This window comes from Olea europaea, chromosome 9 (genome assembly GCF_002742605.1).
Source record: "Olea europaea var. sylvestris chromosome 9, O_europaea_v1, whole genome shotgun sequence".
NCBI classification, from domain to species: Eukaryota; Viridiplantae; Streptophyta; class Magnoliopsida; order Lamiales; family Oleaceae; genus Olea; species Olea europaea.
Window position 1 is genome coordinate 4403138 of NC_036245.1, and position 18255 is coordinate 4421392.

Sequence of the window (18255 nt, forward strand, 5' to 3'; positions counted from 1 at the left end):
TGCCAAGTTAAAAAGATCACAAAAATTATTACCCAGCATAAAGAAGTGGCAATACTTGCCTGCGTGTAAATATTTCTTGGGTCAGCACCTGAATTCTCAAAAACACATTTTTTTCAACTTCGCCAGCACTAGATAGTAGATAGTCCTAGTAGCATAGTGCTTTGATCCAATATAATTGCGAGCTGAATTGACAGACAATTTCGGCCAAGACTGAGATAATACAGAAAAACTGCAAACTTAAGGCTATATGCTAAACATTCAGTTTTCAATTACAAAAGAACTAAAACATGCACCAGTAAGACAATGGTTAAATCTAACCTTATGAAACTGTAAAATATATTACGATATTATGTCAGCTTAAAAGTTGGTAGAAAATTCAATGTTGAATATGCAAGCATTTGCTAATGTCGATATTAAAGTTGTGGGACATAATGAGCTTTTGGTGTCTCAAAAAACTTACAATCAGCATGGAGAGACAAAACTGATTCATTTTTTATGTTACTACTGCATATTTAGCAAAGTAAATTTTGATTGTGTATTTATTACTATCATCAAGTGAATATGATATACACAAGGTAAACACTAACTAATTGCCGTTTTCTCTTCAAGGTTTTCACGACTTCAGCATTCGTATAAATATTCAAAAGTACAACATAATTAGATAGCTTTTCTGGTCCCATCCCATAAAATTTCTTAACAGCAAATTTCCCAAGCACAAAATTCTTGTGAATCCTACAAGCTGTAAGTAAAGCAGCCCACATGTTTATAGTAGGCCTGAATGGAGCATCTCTTATCAATGCAAAAGCTTCATCCAGAAGCCCTTCTCGGCCTAATAATTCAATCATACAAGTATAGTGCATTGCTCTAGGTTTCACCTTGTAATCCCTACTAAATGCCTCTGCATAATCTCCAACATCCACAAGCCCCCCAAATTATGATATTCCAAGAAACCAAGTTTCTTTCAGGCATAGTGTCAAACAACCTATGTGCATCGATCATCATCCCGCATTTCACGTGCATCAACAGCACCCTGTTTCTTATATACAAATCTGGCTCAAACCCAGAATTTAGCATACAATTAAACACCCTTTTGACACCTCTAATTGATTTCAAACCAATGCAAGCACTAACCAAAGAATCATAAGTACTCCAGTTAACATCATTATCATCCTCGCATGCCAAAATCTCAAACAATTGAAGAGCCTTACGGTACCTTTTGTACAAAACCAACAATTAATTAGAAATACCGGTGGTGGCGACCTTTGGGCTTTCACCATGCACTACTGGAGAGGCGGCGCCGGCAAGTGCGTGACAGATTGAGAGTGAGAGAGATGCACTAAATATTTCTAATTATTTGTTGAGAGCAAGGCTGTGAGAGAAGACTGAGAGATTGAGAGCACCGTGGACCATCGGAGAGGTGGCGTCGGCTATGGCGACGGTGAGTGACAAGTGAGACTGAGAGATTGAGAGCGAGGCTGTAAGCGAAGATTAGGAATTTAGGTTTAGGGGTTGAGTTTTGAGCCTGTTTGGGAGTTATTTTAAGAATTGATTTTTTAACCGTTAAGAGAAAAGTAGAGTCCATTTGTGAGAGAAGAAGTCAAATATAACGATTGAAATAGTGAAATAACGGTCAAAAAATCAATTTTTTGGGTGAAAAAATCGCTCCCAAACGGGCCCTTAATTAAAAATTCCCTTTTTCGCAACTTTGCGTTCAGTCAATATTGCGAAAAGTGTTCTTTTGCAATGTTTATGAAGTGTTGCAAAAAGTAAAATCCAACATTAAATAAACGTTGCAAAAAGGAAACTTTTTGCAACGACTATTTAGCGTTGCAAAAGGCGAGTTTCAACGACGTTTATTAAAGGTTGCAATAAATTTAACTTTTAGCAACGTTTAATAAACGCTGCAAAAAGTTAAACATTTCGCAACATTTGATAAACTTTGCGAAATACGAGATTAGCAACATTTATTTACAAAATGTTGCCAAAGCTGAATTTTGTTAACTAATTGCAACGTTTACTTGTTCAAATGTTGCTGTAGACCCCTTTAACAACAATTAACTATTGAATGTTGCATTTTATATGTTGCAAATGATCATTTTTTGTGTAGTGATTGTAAAAAGCCTATACCTTTGTTTGAAAAAGAAAAGTTGTAGAGCATCGCTTTAGTTCAAATCAACATTTCATCTACTTTATACCCAATATAATTACACTTTAAACTACGTGCAAAATGTATGAAACTAATTCAATATCAATCTTCTTGAGGAATGCTCTGCTATGATTCTCACTCAAACAAAACAAGCAACTAAAATAAGCATCAATTATATCCTCATCTTTTAGACGTTAAAGAGTCTCAAGTTGCTTTTTGTTTATAAATCACCACGAACTCCCAACTTCAAAAGCGTAAAAAAATCAATGTTATTATGTACGTGCACACGCATACGCACACCCACACAATTTTATTATTATTATTTTCTTTATATATTTCATTATATTTATATTAAATTATATTATAGTCGATATAATTGCTTAAATCTCTTAATTGATACTTTCGTCGCTTAAAATAGAAAACATCAAAATAAAACAAAACAATCTTACATAACTATTTGTAGTTTACAGTTTTTTCAAATCATATAAGAATTGGACTGAATTGAACAAAAAATCGATCAACTTTAGTCTAGACAATTTCTCTTTGTACATAAATCCGTGTGATTTCATGTAAAGAATTTTTTCTGACCTTAAATGAATTTTATTATAATTTAAAATGAGCCATGCATATCCCTAACTAGAAGGACGCCATAGGATTAGTAAATTGTAAAAAAATTAAATAAAACAAAACTATGAAATTGAACTCCCCAGTAAAAACAAATTAAGAACTTATTTGTAAAAAAATAAAATGTTAGGGACATCGGAGGCAATTTTCCGTTCAAAACAAAGAGGGAGAATGTGTCACGTGGGTATGGCCCCTGAGCTCAAGTGGATATGACCCATATGGGAATGCAGCAGCAGTACTTGATCTGGTACGATCATTGGATGCTTCCTCCTTAAATCATTCCGATGTTAAGTCAAGTGGTCCGTATTATTTCTATGTGCTAACGAAAAGGTGTGTGCACATAAATTTGCTTTCTTAAGTCAAAATATTGGATATTCTAGATTTTTTTTTTCTTAACTCAATCACCAATCCTAGTATTTTTACCTTTCTTTTCAATCACGCAAAAAAATGAAAATAAAAATAGAAATAAAAGAAAAAATGGAGAAAAAAAAAGCTAATTTCACAAAAACAAAATTTAAGCAATGATAGATGCTCTAATTAAAATAGTTCTAAAGGTCGGTACTGGATAATTACGTTTTGCAAAGTCATCGTACATGACATTCATGTTCTAACCAAAAACCAACTTGCACTAATCGCTAGGATTTGGAAATGGTCTATAGGATTTAAACCTAGGTCTCGAAGGAGAGCAATTCACAATAAACATTTTGAAATTGTGATCAGTATAAAAATATTTGACAAGATTCTCCTTTCTCAAATAACATCATATGATTCAAAATTGATTATTCTGTTGAACAATTAAATTTAAAAGCTACGAACAATATATCAACTAGCAGACCTAAATATATTGAAATCCTAAAATATACCTTCTCATCCAAAAAATGGAGGACAATTCGAAGGAGCCACCAAATTTAATTTCACGTGAAGAGCTACAATATATTTGTCGTAGCTAGGAGAAAAATAATTGGCATAAAAGCTCTATGTTTGCTCTCAGTTATAACGATTGAGACATTAGAGATGCCTCACACCTGCACATGCGACCACTAGTTATATGTCTTCGACGAGGAATAATGTTAGCACTAATAGTGTTCAATACTAATTTAAGTGATAAAAAATGTGATATTAAATAATTTATTATAATAAATTTAAAAGATATAAACCCTAAAATAGTGGTTATACATAATTTTCAAAGTCAAAGAAGCTTGTAAGTCAAAGATTAGATTTTTACGTGAATATTGAGTTTAATTTGTTGGGAAAGAATGATTGTTGAAAAGTTTAGATATGGTATCAAAGCATCACAAGATAACCATAAAAATATAGGATTATTTTATTTTATTTATTTATTTATTTGTAAATATAAGTACAGGTTTGTTTCAATAGGACAAGACTTGATGGTGGAGTACAGGTTTGTTACTACTATCACACTCCTACGAACGTGATAGTGAAATATCAAGACATAAGGTTTGGTCAGCAAAGACGATTTATTTAGTGCCAAATATATGTATTTCGAATTCTTTCAATCAAATTGGCTACAATCGATTGGAGTGGATCAAAGGATCAGGTTCAAGCTCTGAAACACTTGCTTTCACTTTCAATGTTGGCAAAGGCAGAGAAGCAAGGGAGGGAGAGGCGACTGCCTAAGTAAAAAATCTAAAATTTTTTGGACAATTTTTCTAATATATATTAAAGGAAGAATTGTAGCGACGATGCCAAAACTTTTAATTTGTAGCACTCACGGTATGTATTGAAACTTTCAAAAACTCGCACCTAGAGTCCAAATTAATGAAAAATTCTCTATTAGTGGATTAAACATCAATGATATAACCAATTTGGATACAAATCAGGGAAGAGGTGGTTGGGATATGCCTTTGAAAAGAAATAAAAAGAAGCTCCCATTCATTCAAGAGTGAGCGATCCCAGTAGAACTCTAATAGACTGAATTAACTAAGGTTGTCTTGGTTACAAAGGATTTTGATTTCATTAATAAATATGACTTAGCCTCTGTTTAGCAAATTTGTAAATGGTTTATGAATAGTAATAGCATTAGGTCTGAAGAAATATATGGCTAATAACGAGTAATTATTATGAATGTGATTAAAAATAAATATTTGATTCTGACTTAACTTATAAACTAATTAATAAATTGTATCCAAACAGAGGCTTAGTTTATGGTTGTGGTGATTTTGGGATAAGGAGGGAGGGGTTGTTTGTGGATTTCCAACATTACCAAGTTGATGGTTTGTCCGAGCCGAGCCAAAAATACTATCTATTGATGGCTAGTTCCATGATAAGGTTTTCATGAACTATATACTGTATTCTTTACAACTTGAAAAAGTCTGAAATGGAGAAGATTAGAAACAAAGGTTTCTTTTCTTCATGTAATTTAAATTTCTGAATATGAGGCCATAGAGTTTCCATTTACACACATAATGTGCTTGTTTGGCAGTGCTTATAGGTTGTGTCCTATGTTATGTGAGGATAATAAGTGTCAAGCATGTTCAATATAAACCGTGTGTGGCAAATGTACAAATAGTTTGCATATTGATATGTGATGTGATATGTACAAATAGTTTAAATATTGATTTGTGACTTGTGATTGTATCACTAAGTCAAGCATTTTAAGTTTTCATTTGAAACCTAATGTAGTGTTTGGTAATTGTAAACTCTAACGTATTGAGAAGAAGTCTAACCAGGTTAAGTTGCTGCTGTTTTGGTAAAGAAACTCTTCTCTTCCATTCTTCAAATAAAAATAGTACCCAAAACATCTGCAAGAAATCTTAATTTTTTGTTATGCAAAATATTTGGGTAATAAAAAATTGAATCAGATTCACTCTGGGGTGGCTGCACAAAATCTTGCAAGCGGATTTCATAGAAATTGGCTTCTATGTGGTCAGTGTTGGGAAATTGAAATTTCTTTACGAACATCCAAGCACGGTCCTTCTTCAGGAAAACTTACTTGTTATAGTATTTCACATGACATTATAGTGTGAACCCTTCCAATTCACTCAATCATTCTAGAGAGAAGTTTATTTACTGATTCTTAATTTAAAAATAAATAAATAGACAGAGGAGAAACTTCTGTAGCTACTCATCTTTTTTAAGGCATACAAATTTGAATTATTTAGTATTCAAGAGAAATTTGCTCAATAATGGTTACCAAAAAAATAAAAAATAAAAAAGAGAGAGAGAGAGAGAGAGAAGAGAAAGAAACCCCAGCCTTGGACCTTTCTTTTCTCCAACTGACATGGTAGCTATCACATGATATTATCTTGGACGAATTTTCTTCTCATTCAGCTTCAATTGCCTTGCTTGACTCAGAATTTATTGTTAATGCTCGAGTATTTGTAGATGGCATAACCATACCCTTCTTTGTACTTTATAGGTTGAAGATATGAAGCTATTGGTTGCAAATATAAGGACCCTACTAGGAATACGTTCAAGGGCACGAGATGAGTAGATGAAGATTTTCGAGATTTTTTTATATATTTGTAGCTTTTCCTCCATTTCACTCGTGCTGTTTTATATCCCGGTTTTTATTTCTTTAAATCATTTTTCAAGGTCAAACTTCCAGAAATAATGAATGGCTTCAGCTTCAGAAAGCAGAGACGATATTTGCAAACTAAAATTTTAGCTAAGATATGATTTGCCTCTTTACTTAGCTTTACAGATTACTAAGTTGCCAATGATGTTCGGCATATAGATTGTGCACATTATTGTGTTGAATATAGTGCAATTAAAACGTAGTGCAAAGAATATTAATGCGTGTATCTTTATCGACGGTTTTTTTTAAACATTTAATGAAATATTATATGCTTGTACATTATCCCAAGCATCTCATTTCTGTGTATTTCTTTGTGAGTTTGTATTTAAAATCGATGGTTGAGTCTCGTGGGTTTCTGGTTGCGGACATAAATGTCATACAAATAAATTAGGGATGCGTTTGCTCATAATTAATAGGTGTAAACCTTCATCTGCAATTTTTCCAAATTTTAAATTGGACCACAAATCAAGAAAAGGGCAATTGTGTAATTGTGTACTAATTTTGAATTGGAAATGTGGGTTAAATAGTGGGCACTGGGCAGATTGTGGGGATAACTGCCATAACCGTAACTACCATGGTAAAACTTCGAATAAATAAAACTGTAAATAAAACAACAAATATTAGTATAACACTGAAATCCTGTGAACAAAATCTAATAAAAACTTCTTTGTAGATTACATGTGTTTAGGCTTGGATTTTCACTTCAAGATTGTAGTAATAAAATGGGTGGTTGGGAGTTGAGAGTAAATTATATATATTGTTAATATTGAAGTCTGATCAAATCTTGTGAATGCTCGTCTCTCCACAATATGATGGATGAGAAGAGGAGAATGTATGACAATATGAGTGAAATCAAGAAAGTGCCATGGAAGGAAGAAGAAGATAAGGTGTTGCTAAGTCATGTGAAAAAGTATGTTCCAAGGGATTGGAGCTCTATTCGATCCAAAGGCCTCTTGCACCGGATTGGAAAGTCATGTCATCTCCTTTTCTAGTATATATGCTTACCTTCAAGATTGTATGATTTTTTTTATGTGGGATCTTGGTTTTAACAATTTTGGCATTTTGATTTAAGCAATTATGCGTACATTTATGCATAAATTACATGTTTGATGAGATGTCTATGATATATCCCTCTCTGTTTTTATTTGTTATTTTCCAATTTCATGCAGCAGGATTAAGTTTTCGGCAGAAGAGGAAAGAACAGTATAAACTCATACACATGTAAACACATTTAATTTTAGAAATTCAATCATGATTGCATAAACTAAAAACGTATCTCGATCTTTTATAATGCCTATGCCACTTATTGCACGAACTAAACAAATATATCTCCTCTCGGTCTCAATAGCATCCTTAAATCAATCAATATGTGATCAAGAAGTTGAAGTACTAAACACACAATAAACAATTAACACGTAATCAAGTTGCATGAAATCTTTGGAACTAAATAAATATTAAAGCTAAGATATATCGTTCATCCTAACAACAAATTATTTAGCCCATCATAATTGAAATATTAAATAACAAAAGAATGAAAAACATCACTGGGTTTAATTACAATCGACAACATAGAATTCACTTCGAGCTATTGTTAATTGTCTCGTACAAATCTCAACAATTATTCTTCATTTCCTTCCTTGCATAGTGTAACCTTCCCAATAAATTGACAACTGAATGTAATTAATTCTCAAAATCCTTTAACAGATTATTGAAAAATTATTACACAAAAATTCCGGAATAATGTTTTGCCTTTTCCGCCGCCGTATCTCCGCTTTCTTTATGTCTTTACGTCTTTAATATAATATTTCTCTCCAGTTGGTTTAAGGTGGAAGTTCGATTATTAATTAACTCAAATCATGCCACCATTATTAATTATAATTGCATCAGTGCTTCATATCTTTCAAACTGTGCAAATCAGTCCCCTGAATATCTAAAGTATGCAATTTGATCCCAAACTACAGATTTTATTTAATTTTATCCTTCTTGATCAATTGACTAAGCAGACCAATCTCGTTATAGCGAGTGTAATCATACTCCCGACCTAGTGTATCCATATCATGGCTAGACATGGAAGCACGTGGGAAGTCTACACACTGCGTAGTGAAAGGGTGGTTGGCTAAGCAAAATATCTATGTACATAGATTGCAATGGCAAAAAGAACAATGTTACATATACAGACAAATTAGACAAATGAATTTACAGGAAGTCACATTGAAACATTTTATTGAATTTTTGAACAAAAAACAAAGTTAAAAAAGTCAATCAAATACTGTTATCTCAACACATGTAAAATTGTATTTACAATTTATCTGTAAATATATTAATTTTTATGGCAAAAAAATGCCAAAAAATCTCCCCACCCCACCCCAAGCCAACCCAACATCCCACCACCCTACTCTATTGCTTCATAACATCCTCATATGCTCCTCATATTTCGATGAGACTCACCATCATTAGTCAATTTTCTTAGGCTTGATCGAACTTATGTTTGAAGGCACTCCTTCGAGAAAAATGAAACTACAGAATATCACGACAAGTAGTATAACAACAAATCAAGTATTGTTTCCATGAGTATTTTATTACCAATTATCTGCATAATTAATCCTGAATCATTACTTGAATCGATGCTAAAAGTAAAATATAAGTGTGAATTTATTAAACTAGATTTAAACTTGGAATTAACTACTCTGGCAATCAAAGATTTGAGAAAACTTGATGACTTCTAAATCATGGTTTTGTTATTATCATTAACTTTGTGGATCGAGTTATGACAATTTATTTCATTCTTGTTGACAATTGGACTTATTTAAAATATTTGATAATCTCTCTCAGATATAATCAAACCTACTTAAATAAGTAAACAATTCACTGTATCTTTATTTAAATTTCAACTTATCCAAATGCAATCAATTACAAGAAATTCAAATAAAGATGATACAAATAATAGAATTATCTCTATCTCCTATATAATTTATGATTATTACTATAATTCTAAATAGGTATTTCAACTTTCGATTTTAACACGAATTCACTAATAATTCATAAACTGGTCATATTCATGAAAGGTAACTAAGTCAACGATACAGATTCAACATATAATCATAATTAGGATCACAATTGAAAGATTGAAACTAAACAATTAAACTAGGTTACATCATTCATCCCAACTCGAAAATGTCTACAATCATTAATTTATGTAAACATATAGAATTGTATGAAAATTTTTAGTACGTCATCCGGGAATTGAAACCGTACAAGTTATGTTTCAAATTTTTATTCGGAGATTGAAAACCATTTTTGACATAGTAAATGTTCTCATTGGAAACATGCTACTTCTATAGTAATTGTATCCCTTGTAGTTAGCTTTCCCACACACTTTTAATCCCTTCAATTGGATATCAAAAGAAAAAGTTATGATAAAAATATTGACGATTGTGCAAAGGCATTATCATGTGCGACCCAAATGCAACTTTTCTTATTTGATTAAAACCCTTTTGAAATCCAATTTGGATGAGATTCATGAACTAATTTTACCCTCTATATATACAAAACATGGGATAATTAAGAGGGATTACAAGATCATCATCAATTAGAGATCAAAACAAGATTTCTGGAGAATCAAGAAGCAAATAAAAAAGATTCAATCTAGAAACAATTGAAAAAAATCAAGATCCATCTTCTTCTTCATCTAAAATCCTGATTATGTTCTTCCAGTTAAACACATTTTCTTGTAATTTTCAATGCTAGGCTAGAATTCTTATTACTTATATAAGGCATTGATGAGCACTTATTATGATGTTTAGTATAAATTTGATTATTTGACTTCCAATAAGTGTTTGTTCTTGGATGATTATTATAGAATTTTATCCTTTTTCAATTATTTGATCACTAATTAGATTGATTGTGAGTCTTATTGATTTCAAGAGAAACAATAGGATATATAGCACTTTGTAAACAACTATTTGTAAAATCCGATAAAGGATAGAGATATACCACTATACTTTGCATGATTCCTATAGATATTCTAGCATTTTATGATTTTTTCCTTTTTTTTTTAATTTTGTTTTAAATCTAAATAGGTAGTTTTCCTTTATAACTACGGCAGTCTTCTTCACTGGTACATCGTCTCCTACATAATGATGATACTTAGGACCACATTGGTAAGGGCAACTTTTTCCTACTCAGTCAACCATGACTCTTAGTTTACATTCAATGCTCAATTTAGACCCTACAAAATTTCTATCATCTTATATTTCGATGTAAAACTACAAAATATCAAAATATCCCAAAACTCTCATTGTCATAATCCAACCACCCTCAAACTTATCCTTGAAAGTTAGATCAAGAGGCTAGAATTTTAAGGTTATTTAATTACAAAGGCAAAATGTTTCTGTAGTTCAAAGAACCTGAGAGTTCTTTAGTTCAAGTGATGAATAAGACACGATTATATTCTAAAAATATGGAATCTAACACGAGATAAGAGCATATAATTTTTTAGTACAAATTATACAAATATTCTTTAATCTCTAGAAACTGACTCGGACACAAATAATTAATTAAGGCAAAGTAAGAATCCGTTTCATTCACACCAACATAGTAAAAGAAATATATTTTTTTTTTTTTTTTGAGATTTTTCAACTTTTCTTAATTTTTTTAGATTTTCCAACTTTTAAGCCTCAATATACAAATTGACTCAAACTCCAATGGAAGGAAGACAATTATAGACTCTAGCCAAAACATGTAATAAAGATTTTCCTGGATGTTGTTTTACGAAACCTAATGAAGCTAATAGAAAGAAATCCTTCAAGGTTGGAAGGTGAAGGTTTCATGAACACATTGAGCCTGACTCATTCTTCCGACACCCTGAAGCTCTGCTAACCCTTCAACATGTCGATCTGTGCTCGTAATATGGGTTATGCCTAGTTTGTTTTGTTCGAGAGTTTCGGAGTGTTTGATAAGTATATTTATGCACTTATCCGGGTCTTATTACTAAACTTTTATATTGTTGAAGTGTTAATTTTGACTTAACTTAGGTTGATTTTCTTTTATTTTAGTGTTGGACCCGTTTCAAAACAATTGGAAAAGAAATAAGGAACAATTGACTATTAAACGGAAGTTTGTGGACTAAATCTCAATCGAATAGAAATTGGAGGATCGAAATCAAGGAGAGAATGAAGAAAATGACTAACTTGCATTACATGGAAGAATTGAGGACTTGAAAGTAAACACTAATTAATTGGGCTAGAAAAGCGAATTTTAATTGGAATAAAATCCTAATTAGATGATTAAATAGGTGGAAGGCACATAAATTTTGGAAGATGAGCGAAACTGAAAAGGAATTGGACTTGCAATTGAATTGAACTTCAATAACCATATGGACCACTCGTAATGGGACAAGAAAGTTGGCTGCTATTTGTGAATTAAAAAAGAGGGAGTTAAAATATATACACATAGACGGCCAGAATTTTGGAGAGGAGGGACTGCCGAAATTGGAAAAAAGATGACAGCTTCGCTTTGGAAAAGAATCACGTTCTGTCAATTTATTGGCGATGTCTTTTCAATTTGATTTGTTTAATTCCGACATCAAGTTGGGCTATAGTAGTTTTGTGCTAAAATTACGATGAAACTTATATCATGGAACTTTAATGTTTGAATCTTATTAATTTTGTGACATTCAAAGCACATTAATTTTGAATGATTGACCTTGATTTTTTTTTTTTTTTGTACAGTTATATGCTCAATAATAGTATGAGTTTTGTGGCTTATTTTACCTTCGAAACATTGAAATAAATTAGATATAGTGTCAATTGTCGTAGAGTCCGATAGAGAATAGAAATATACTGCTATATTTTACCTGATTTTTAAGCATTCATAAATTTAAATGCATTTTTATATGTTCGCATCCGTTTTAGAAATATAATCAGGTCACAGTAAGGATATATTTAATTATACTCGAGAGGGATTGTTAAACGAATTAGAAATATTGATCTTCATGATTGAATATTGTTTTCAAATTCATAAGGTTCGGGATTAAAGGGGATAGATATAAGGGGATTCGAGGATCGTAGAATACTTTTCAACATCATATTTTCATAAAGATTGCGTTCATTACAACTTTGCATCAATTTTAGTTATTTAGGTCTTGTATTCATAAGTAGATTATTAGATCGCAATCAAGTTAAGGTTAAGTTAATTGAATTCAAACTAGTCCAATGTTTGTGGGTACAATACTTGCACTCTAAATCTACTTTACCACTTGTTAACGAATCATGCACTTGCGATATTATTGATCGAACAATATTTTGTCATCACATGTTTCTCCATTTGACACGACCCATCCCGAATCACCCTAGTGGACCTGAAACGTGACGTGCGCTGATGATAGATGCTGACTAGATGTCAAATCTATCACCAAGGCTGATTAAAAAAAATGCAACAAAATCAAATATTTATAAAAACATAATGCGATGGGCCCAAAATTTTTACTTCGCGCTTCATCAATATGAGTTATAATATTCAAAATGTTGTTTGGCTCTTATTCCGAAATCATTAGGCTCTTCCAACTAAGAATGATCAATTTCCACCTGTAGGAAAAATTATGGAAAAATATATGAGTTGATAACTCAATGAGTGGAGTAGTTCGAAAATAATTATACTTTTTCAATTTTACATTTCTATCAAAAATGGAGTTCATATCATTTAATAATTTAGAAGATAACATCATGTAATTTTAACCAAAAAGTGAAATATTCACATAAGGTCATTAAATATCATCTCAAAATCATGATATAGACGTCAGCTGATAACCATGCTATAATCTCATCACATCAAACGTACTGAAAAATCCACCAAAAATGCACCCTCTGACTGAAATATGTAATCCGCCTCTCGGGCAAAGAACTTTCGCCATGGGCCTTTGGCCCCTCCGTGAACGAAAGTCGGTCTCAAAGACCTCTCAAAATCAATTCTAGAACACGGCCAATGCCCCTCAGTGAACTATATGTACACGGTCGAGACCCCTTTATCCCCGGTCCATGACCCCTCAGTGTAGTATAAAATACGGCCAAGGCTCCTCAGTGAACTAGAAGAAATATATAATCACGGGTACTTTTCTGGTCGATCTCAAAATCATATCTAATATTTCAATTCACAATGTAACGTATACAATCTTTGAAATCCCACATGTATCATAATAAAAGATAATTCCATAAAAATCATGTAATTCGAACACATAATTGCATATAATTGCACATACTTTAACAATAAACTTAATTTATAAATACTTTAAAAATATTTATATTTTTCCACTCACAGATTTATGGATAGAAATTTGCTTAAATTGACGAACATTTCCAAGCTTCCACGTTCCCACCTGAAATAACGGTATAATTTCTCGAATTAAAATCTAACAATTAAATTAATATAAATCCACCACTTAACTTCTCAACTTCTATACTTACTCTTACATTTCCAGTTCTCCAACTTTTCTTCTCTTTAATGATTTATCAACTAAACACCATGCATTATTAAATCCATTAAATTACTCTCACTTCCTTAAAATCAATAACTTATACATATACAGCCCCTATGCATAATTTATTCCAATACATAAACCTCAATACTTGTCATAAAACTTCATTCAAGCCTTTAAAATGTGAAAATCAAAGGTTTGACAAAGACAGCACTAAAATTCCAGAATATTGAAATGTGACACCAATTTCTTGATATTGAAATCTGACACCAAAACTATTGACAGAAGTAGCACCATTCTGTGCACACTATCAGAAACAGCACCTATACTACAGTAACCCAAAAATTACCTTTAAAAAAATGGGAAATTCCAGTCTCAAATCCCTAATTTAAATGTTCAGTATTATATAATCACAAGAAATTTTAGTGAACATATATCCAAAATTTTCTATCTTCATTATATAGTGCGTTTTTCCTTTGTAAACTAGGCCGTTTCTTCTAAACTTCCTGTCCCTCATTAATTGTCAAAGTAACCATAAGTTTATCATATGCCATCAGAAAACGATCGGCAATATATAATTTTCTAATTTAGATTAAGCTGACATTATATAAAAATAAATATCCATCTTAAAGACATTTTTCGATTTGTGGTAGTACCTTGCTGCAAAGTTTGGTAATTAAGAATAATATCTCTTCAATATGCATAACTTCCTCATCTATAAAAATGGCCCTTGACTGGAATGCCTAGAATTGAGTTGACTATGACAACGACGTTCGACTATGACAACGACGTTCATGTGTCGTCTCCACAATACCACAACGTATTAAAGACGTTCTTGTATTGATTTTAATTTTGCTCTCTTGTATTAAAGACGTCATATGGCATTCAGGCCCGATCCTGGGTCTAAATTTGGCCCCTATTTATTATTTATTTATTTATTTATTTTTTATTTAAACAAGGTGAGCAGGCCTAAAATAAGGTGAGCCGGCCCAAGACTAATTATCCAACAATAAAACAACATATTTAACACACATTTGAATTTTGTCGTTGGGGGGCCTAATTTTCATTATTCGTCTCAGGGCCCATCAAACACAGGACCGACTCTGATGGCATCACATCTCATCCATGAAATTTATAGACAATTGATTTCCTCAAACTGATCGTCAAAAAAAAAAAAAAAAAAATTCATTTTTAAAAAATATAAGGGTATATCAGTTTTGGTTCGTCAGAATCATTTTAATGGGTTTCAAATTTTCAATTTTGGTACGTCAGCAGATTGAATCTTGAACCAGTCTTGGTTTTCCAATCAGTCCTGTCTTGTTGTAAAGACTTTATAAATTATGGCGTGATTGTGGGAATAATATCTCTAAGTTATTTTTGTTTTCCAAAGGGTACCGTGTCTAATGCGCATAGAAGATTCCATTGTGGAATTAATCTCTAAGCTCAACCAATCCATGTTATTTTGTTTTTCCAAAGGGGTCCTACACTATACCGTGTCTGATGCGTTAGTGCGATTATAAAACATTGATTGTATGAACACAAATAACTCAAAAAATTAAACATTTTTAATCACTGTCAGAAAAAAAAAATAATGGAGCTCAAAATACTGCAATTGCTACTTTTTCTGTGCATGAATCTATTGGTTTCTGGAGTTGGGGCTGCTGCTCAAGTTAGGTGCATAGAGAGGGAGAGACAAGCTCTTCTCAAGTTTAAGGAAAGTCTTACAGGTGATCTTAGTGGGTTAACGTGGGGAAGTGAAGAAGATAAAGAGGAATGCTGCAATTGGTATGGCGTGGAATGTAGCGTCACTGGTCACGTAATCAGGCTCGATCTATCTGATAAGCATTTAAGAGGTACGATAAGTCCTGCACTGCAAGAGTTGCAGCACTTGAAGCATTTGTCCCTTACAAACAATAATATGACGATCGATAATCTTAATTGGCTTTCTGATGTTCCTTTGTTATCTTACCTTGACTTGAGCGGTATTAATCTTAGAAATGTAACCAACTGGATACAGCCAATAACGAAGCTCTCTTTACTCGAGAAATTGTACTTGTCAGGTTGTCAACTTCATGACAATCTGCCTGCCTTTGATTTCTTTGCAAATTCTTCTTCGTCCTGCCTTTCTGATCTTTATTTATCCCACAACAATCTCACTTCCTTTTCCACATTGGAGTCATTGTTTAACTTTGGTAGAATTCTTTCCCACTTAGACCTCTCTTATAATCAGCTAGACGGTCCTGTTCCTGGTACTTTATTGAAATTGCATTTTCTTGAGGAGCTTAATTTGAAAGGTAATCTACTCCATGGAGGGGTTGACAAACCTTTGGGGAATTTAAGTCATTTGCGATCACTAGATATATCATTCAATAAACTAAATGTACCTCTTCCTCATTTATTTGAAAACATATCAGAGATAATATCACTGCGGCGCATAGATTTATCCCAAAATCACCTTGTTGGGTCCTTGCCAGATATCACCAGATTTTCGTCCTTAAAAAAGTTGTACCTTAGTAACAATCACTTGGATGGGCTTCATCCACAGAGCCTTCATCAACCTTCAAGTCTTGAGAGTTTAGATCTCTCAGGAAACCAATTGAAAAGGCTACCCGAAGCTATTGAGCATCTTTTAAATCTCAAATATTTAAATCTCTCTTCAACTTCGCTGGAAGGTACAATCACCGAACACCACCTTTCAAACCTTACCCAATTAACAAAATTGGATTTGTCTTCTAATAATGTTTCTTTCAGCTTCAGCTTCGATTGGATTCCGCCCTTCCAGTTGCAAATACGTCTCAGTCATTGTAATATGGGGCCTTATTTTCCAAATTGGATTCGAACACAGAATTCTCTTCAGGAACTCTATCTCTCTTTTGTTGGTATATCCGACACATTACCTAATTGGTTGTGGAGTATGACTTCTATACAGTTATTAGATCTCTCACATAATAATATTATGGGCAGGATGCCTGATTTGGCCTTAAAGCTTAATCATTATGAGCAACTAGATTTAAGTCATAATAATCTTTCGGGCCCAATTCCAATATCAATTTTTCAATATTCAACAACACTCGGGATCGAGACCCTTGTTCTCTCAGATAACCAATTAGACGGAGAGCTTCCTGATTGCTGGATGAACTTACATGATCTAAGTGTTCTGAATTTGGCTAATAATAAGTTCACGGGTAAACTTCCCCCTACTTTAAGCACCCCGAAGTGGCTTACGATATTGCATTTGGGCAACAATAATTTCACAGGTGAATTGCCTCCCTCTTGGAAGAATTGCACACAGTTGAGAAAGTTAGATGTTGGAGGAAACAAGTTAACAGGTACAATTCCAGCATGGATAGGAACACACTTAACAAATTTGGCTGTTCTTAGCCTTCGATTTAATAGTTTACATGGATCCATTCCTCCAACAATTTGCTACCTTACCGATATTCATGTCTTGGACCTTTCTAGAAACAACATTTCGGGAAAAATTCCACAATGCATAAACAATTTTACTTCTTTGGTTCGGAATGATGGTTCAACTATTCTCGAATTTAATCCCTCTCTGGTTTATGCTGGGAAACCATTCGATGACAATGACAATGCTTTGGTTCAATGGAAAGGACAAGACTCAGAATATAAAAGACTAAAAAATTTGAAAGGCATTGATCTTTCTAGCAATAAGTTAGTTGGAACTATTCCGCAAGCATTTTCTAATTTGAAAGGTTTAGTTTTCATCAACTTATCAAGAAACCATTTAACGGGGAATATCATTTCAAGCATTGGTCAATTGGACACATTGGAATGGATTGACTTATCTAGAAACCAACTTTCTGGGGAGATTCCGAATAGCCTAGCAAATCTACATTTTCTTAGTGTTTTAGATTTATCATACAATAACCTGACAGGGAAGATTCCACTAAGCACTCAACTACAGAGCTTCAACTCATCTGCGTATGTTGGGAACAGTTTACTCTGTGGGGATCCATTGGCAGAGTGTCCTCATGACCCTTCTATGACTGGTCGTGGTGAGCTAAATATTGTTGAAGAAGATGATAGATTTATGAATCGAGATTTCTATATTTGCATGGCATTTGGCTTCATTACTGGGTTTTGGGTAATTGTTGGTACTCTAGTCCTCAAGCATTCATGGCGACGTTCCTATTTCAACTTCTGGAATAATATTGGAGATTGGATACACGTGACAACAGCAATCTATGTGACAAGATTCAAGAGAAAATTTATGCCCTAAAGGTAAGTATGTAAATGCACTTTGTCTATTTAGTTGTTTGCACTATTGACTATGGTATGATATTTATGGACATAAATATAGAAAACTTTTAATCTGGCTTGTTAAGGTATGATATTTATGGACATAAATATAGAAAACTTTTAATCTGGCTTGTTAATAGCCTAATCTTGACTTTGTTTATGACTCAAATCAGGTGCCCCTTTTTGGAAAAAGTTGACAGCTGGAGTGGTGCA

The 18255-nt window shown here is 32.9% G+C and overlaps 1 protein-coding gene across 1 annotated transcript; it reads left to right on the top strand.

The window, feature by feature from the left end:
* The first annotated feature begins 15334 nt into the window (after nucleotides 1–15334).
* Nucleotides 15335–18022, top strand: LOC111399844 (probable leucine-rich repeat receptor-like protein kinase At1g35710). The gene has a single exon (XM_023027336.1). The coding sequence runs from the start codon at nucleotides 15371–15373 to the stop codon at nucleotides 18020–18022; it is 2652 nt and encodes an 883-aa protein (XP_022883104.1). The 5' UTR covers nucleotides 15335–15370.
* The last annotated feature ends 233 nt before the right edge of the window (nucleotides 18023–18255 follow it).